Below are 6,092 nucleotides of genomic sequence, written 5' to 3'. Positions count from 1 at the left end.
ATAAAATAAAAAAAGGTTTATGTATGTAACGTTTCATTTAACCACATTAAAAAAAAACACACATATATTATATATATATATATATATTTAAAATATATGCACTGGACATATTTTTATTTAAAGAAACTATTATTATGTATCAAAAGTATGGCATTATATATACACACACACATATATATATATATATATACATTTGTATGTTTAAGTTTATGTAATTTTTTTTTTTTTTTTTTTTTTTTTTTTTTTTCTTTTTTTTATATTACCAATTTGTGAATTTTTTATTATACATTATTATTTAAAAAGAAAATGTTGTTAGATTTATCAAATAATAATTTGAAAAGTTTAGAGGACTGTGATATTATCTTAGAAAAGTTGATTGAGTTAAATTTGGATTACCCAAGTATAACCTATTTAAACGTTTCTCATAATAATATAAAATCGATAAAAGGATTAAGAGCTTTTGAAAATTTAAGAGTTTTGAATATATCCCATAATGAAGTGATATCCTTAGATGATGACTATATTCCATGTTGTACGGAAAAAATTATAGCTGACCATAATTTATTAACAGATATATGTTTTAAGGGAATTGAAAAGGTAGAGGAAGAATATGATGAAGAGATTTGTGAGGAAAATAATTCGTATGAAAAATATAATTACGAGAATGTATATAAAGGTAATGATGATGATAATGATGATGATAATGATGATGATAATGATGATGATAATGATGATGATAATGATGATGATAATGATAATAATGATGATGATGATGATGACATAAATTGTAATAATAATTTTTATTGTGATGAAGATGATAATATTTTGTGTGGGAAGGATATTATAAAAAATAAGACAAAGAATTATAAAAATAAGGATATAAAGAATAAGAAGAATAATTATCACATTGAACACGAGAAGAGGAATCAGCATAATAATAATCATGAGAAGAAAAAAGTTACAAGAAATAGATCTATATATGACTCTTTTAATACTAATATATTAAATGAGAAGAATATGTACACAAATAAGAACTTACCCTTAAATAAATTAATTTATCTTGATGTTAGTTATAATAATATAAAAAAATTAACAACATTTGAAAAATATTTACATATAATAAATAAAAATAAAAGAGAAAAAAATGATTCATGTTCTGATGATGCTTATATGAATAATTTTATTTCTAATAAAACAGAACAAGATGTTATGATTTTATTTTTTAATTCTTTAGAAACTTTACATTTAAGAGGTAACCAATTAACTAATCTCAAAGGTCTAAGCGTTTTCAAAAATTTAAAAGTTCTTGATTTACGTTCCAATTTTATTAATCATCCTGTACAATTATTTTATATTTTAGATAATAAAAACTGGCTTAAGAAATATCAGAAAAATAAAATGGAAAGGAAAGATACCAATTATTATTCTTATTTTGTTTATATCTTAAAAAAATATAAAAATTTTAAAAACCTACAGAATCTATTTCTTCAAGGAAATAATAAAGTTCTCAAACCAAAATATTTATTTATGAGTGTATATAATGTTTTGAAAAATATTAACGTTAAAAGGAAGTTAAGCACTGATGTTATCACGGATAACCTCTCCTTAGACGTATCCAAAAAAAAAAAAAAAAAAAAGAATTTTGTGCACAATGGTGAGTCGGACGATGAACGAAATGAAGCTGGAGGGTATGTGGATTGTGAAGGGGAAAATAAAAAGTACGATGAAGTAGAGGAGGGGGAAGGAGAAGAATACGAAGGAGAAGATGAAAATGAAGATGAAGATGAAAATGAAGATGAAGATGAAGATGAAAACGAATACAAATACAAATACAAATACGAATACGAATACGAAGACGATATGGAAAATGATAAAAATGAAGAAGAAGATTTTATAAAGAATGTTGAGGAAGAGCATTCTAGTTTGAACCGAAAGAATAAGAAAAAAGGAACCGAATTAAATAACCGTTTGGAAGAAAAGGAAATATTTGATGAAAAAATAAAAAAAGACAAAATGGATGATCATAATATTAACGAATATAAGGATAATATAAAAAATTGTCCTAACAATATAGATGAAGAAGAATCATTTTACGAAGATGATAGTTCGAATGAATATACTTATATAATGGAAAAAATGGGGAAATCATCTAACAAGATTAATAAATTGGAAAACAATAAAAATACAAATAATTATTTAAGTGACATAACACATGAAGAAAAAGAAGTTTATGATGATACTTCTCAAGACAACGGAGAATCGAATATAAATAGGTCTTCGAAATGTTCTCCCTTATATAGCGAAGATGATACAGAAATTGAAAGTAACGAAGAAGAAGAATATGCACTGATAAAGAAAAGGAATAATAAAGAAAATGAAGAAAAAGGATATTATGGTGATAATAATAATGATGGTGATAATAATGATGGTGATAATAATGATGGTGATAACAATAATGATGGTGATAACAACAATGATGATGATAATAATGATGGTGATAACAATAATGATGGTGATAATAATGATGGTGATAATAATGATGGTGATAACAATAATGATGATGATAATAATGATGGTAATTATTATGGTGAAGGAAAAAAGGTTAAAGAGAAAGATAAAAGTTTATCTATAAAAGACACGTTTAATAATAAAAATTTATATTCTTGTAAAACAAGGGAAAAAAAATTTTTATATTCAACTTATGATGATGAAGATGAAAAAAAAATCGATGATCTCATTAAACATATTAGTTATAGTGTAAGCAGGAATTCTTCAAATATTATGTCGTCTCAAAATTCATGGAAAAAAAACGAAGAATGTATAAAAGTGAAAAGTTGTGATAATAATAAAAGAGAATTTGTCTGGGATAATGGACAAACAGAAGAAAATCAGGTTCAAAATAAAAATAGAGAAAGAGATAATATTAAGAAGAAAAATTTGAATACTAAAGAAGAGAATTATATATCTGAAGTATCAAATGGGTCATATGTAGAAAAGGCATATAATTGTAAAAAAAATATTTATAAATATAAAAAAAGTGATGATAACATAAACAAATCTCTTTTGAATAAAAAAAACATTTTTCCATTATGTGAAAGACATAACGAAGAATACTTAAATGAAAAAATAAATAATAAGAATACAAATAATAATGTAAATATTAACCATGAGAATAATATTATATTAAATACAAAAGAACGTTGTTCTTATACAAAACATTGTCATAAGAATGATAGAGAGAATAATAAAATAAAGAAAAATAAAATGGAGATTACAATGAATTCATTAGATAAAAGGTATAAACAAAATGAAGGAAGAAACATTTGCCTTCCATCTGTTTTAAAAAAAAATAAAAAGACTAATGATGTACTTAAAGAAATATTGTACAAAAATAGAGACATGGATAAGTCAACTCTAACCAACTTTTCTTCTATAGAGGAGAGTAATATGTTTGATAGCGACTGTGAAGAAATGATGCTTACATCGAATAGTGACGATATAAATATTAATAAAGAAAAGATGAATATGGATGATTATAATAAAATGATAGGGACTATAGAAAAAATGATCCAATATAAGAACAGTAAAGAAAAAGGTATTATCGATGATGGTGATATTTGTATTTCTAAGCAGGAGAATGCACAAGGTATATTTAATGAAAAAAGGAAAAAGGAGCAACTAAATAAGCAAGGCACAAATGGAGTCATGAATGAAGACCCAAATAAAGTTATACATGGAGTCATGAATGAAGACCCAAATAAAGTTATACATGGAGTCATGAATGAAGACCCAAATAAAGTTACACATGGAGATAAAGATAAATATAAAATTGAAGATTCTCTATACAATGATGAGGAAAAAAAAGAACTGTGCAATATTTTAAATATTTCTTATAAAAAGAATAAGACTAATTATTGTGATGACAACAATTTAAAGACAGAGAAATGTAATATCCAAAGGAATATTAAAAACGAAATGAATATAAGCAATAGTAACAAAGATATGTGTATATACAAAATTGAGGAAGGGAAAGAAAATGTAACATATAAATGTAATCATAAAAATAAGTTACCAATGTCGAACCCACAAAATAGAAAGTTATATCATGCTTGTTCATCTTTTAAATCAGAATCTACAGATGTAACAGAAAGAACAATGAATATGGATAAGAAGTTAATAATAAAAAAAAATATTTTAAATAACGATTCTTTAAATATAAATAATCTGAAAAATATAAAGGACTTAATAATATCAAAGAATATGATGAATATACAAGCTTATCCTATACATATTCAAAATAATAAGGAAACAAAAAAATGGAATAAAAAAGAAGAACATGATCATAATATGTCTTCTATGATAAAGGATACTTTGTTAGTAGAAAAAAAAATACCTAAAAATGAAGGGGTTAATGATTATATAAATGAAAAAAAAAATGAAAGTATTATAAAGAGAAATAATTTATCACAAAGTAATCATAAAGTTACATGTATAAAAAATATACAAGATGTGAATATATTAAAAGATACAGAAAAATATAATGACAAAAATAGTATGCTATGTAATAATTTGGCGTTATATTTAAAAGATGCTTGTTTAAATTTGGGTAAGGAAAAACAATACACTAATAATTTATTAGAAGAAAAAAAAAAGTTAGAAAATGAAATAAAAATTATGAACACACAAAAAGATATTTATAAAAAGAAAATCAAAAACTTAGAAAAATTATGTATTGAGAAAAATAAAATTACAAAAAAATATAAAAATATGAATAACACATTAAAATCTTTTGAACATATGAAAATCGAAGTTCCTAAGGGCGACATGCATTCTCAAAATGAATATATAGAAAATACAATGGAGAAGTTATATGTAATATTAAATTAGGAATCTAAGCAAATATATAAAATTATTGAATAGATAAATATAAACATGAATATAAATATATATATAATTATATATATATATATATATATATATATATATATATATATATATATATATATTTATTTATTTATTTTATTTTAATTTTTAGAACGTATTCTTTGATGCTTTTGGAGAGGAGCATATAATAACCAAAATGTAAGAAGAAAAAAAAAAAAAAATTCAAAAAGTGTAAAAATGTAGAAATTGAATATATAAGGATATATATATATTTATATTTATATTTATTTATTTATTTATTTTTGTAGGATTGAAAGTTTAGCTGATGTTTATATTAAAAAGGAAAAAAATACAGAAATGAAAATGATAGAACACAAGAAGGTAATAATATATATATATATATATATATATATATATATATATATGCGTGTTTATCTGTGTGTGGTATATTTTCTCATGTCTTTGTATATATATATATATATATATTTTATTTATATACTAATATGCTATCCTTTATTTTATTGGAAGGAATTGGATTTGTTAAAAAACGTCGAGGAAATTGTAAAAAAGAAAGATCAATATTACAACGAATTATTAAAAAAAAATGAAATTATAAAGAGGTAAAATAAATATACACATATACATAATACATACATACATAAATACATACATATATATATATATGTGTCTATTATTATATTTTTATTCTTAAAATTGTTTCATTTTATATATCTTATTATTTTATTTTTTTTCAAGTTTAAATATCAACCTAAATAACATAACCAAAAGCGTTGCTGATATGAAAAAGAGCATAATCGAAAATGAAAACAAATCAAGGGCGTTATTAATGGAGTTATCAAAAAAAGACTCAATTTTAAAAGATATGGAAAAAAAGATCCTACTAATGGTAAGGCGAATATTATAAGTGCATAAAAAAAAATATATATTTTTTGTATAAATTATATATATATATATATATATTTCTTTTTTAGAAAGGAAAAGAAAAGGAATTTGAAATTGAAAGAACTAAAATAATGGAGCTCCTAAAAGATAACGGTAAAAAAGAAGAACATAAGAATGCACATGGATAAATATATCATATGTATAATATATATATTACACATATTTATATATATATATATATATATTTTTTTTTTTTTTTTTTTTTTTTTTTTTTTTTTTTTTTTTTTTTTTTTTTTTTTTTTTTT

General features: G+C 22.1%; 1 protein-coding gene across 1 annotated transcript in view; it reads left to right on the top strand.

Annotated features, from left to right (window-relative positions):
- Positions 1 to 306: 306 nt before the first annotated feature.
- Positions 307 to 6,092, top strand: part of PRSY57_0610900 (leucine-rich repeat protein) — a gene marked incomplete at both ends in the record, with an annotated part of 6,935 nt that continues 1,149 nt past the window's right edge. The window contains 6 exons of the mRNA XM_012906484.2: positions 307 to 4,872; positions 5,036 to 5,082; positions 5,193 to 5,265; positions 5,413 to 5,504; positions 5,641 to 5,791; positions 5,877 to 5,940. Of these exons, the coding sequence (XP_012761938.2) occupies positions 307 to 4,872; positions 5,036 to 5,082; positions 5,193 to 5,265; positions 5,413 to 5,504; positions 5,641 to 5,791; positions 5,877 to 5,940 (4,993 nt within the window). The remainder of the gene's footprint in view (positions 4,873 to 5,035; positions 5,083 to 5,192; positions 5,266 to 5,412; positions 5,505 to 5,640; positions 5,792 to 5,876; positions 5,941 to 6,092) is intronic.

Source organism: Plasmodium reichenowi, chromosome 6, assembly GCF_001601855.1.
Source record: "Plasmodium reichenowi strain SY57 chromosome 6, whole genome shotgun sequence".
NCBI classification, from domain to species: Eukaryota; Apicomplexa; class Aconoidasida; order Haemosporida; family Plasmodiidae; genus Plasmodium; species Plasmodium reichenowi.
Note: the sequence above shows the minus strand (reverse complement) of the source record. Positions and strands in the feature narration are given on the sequence as shown.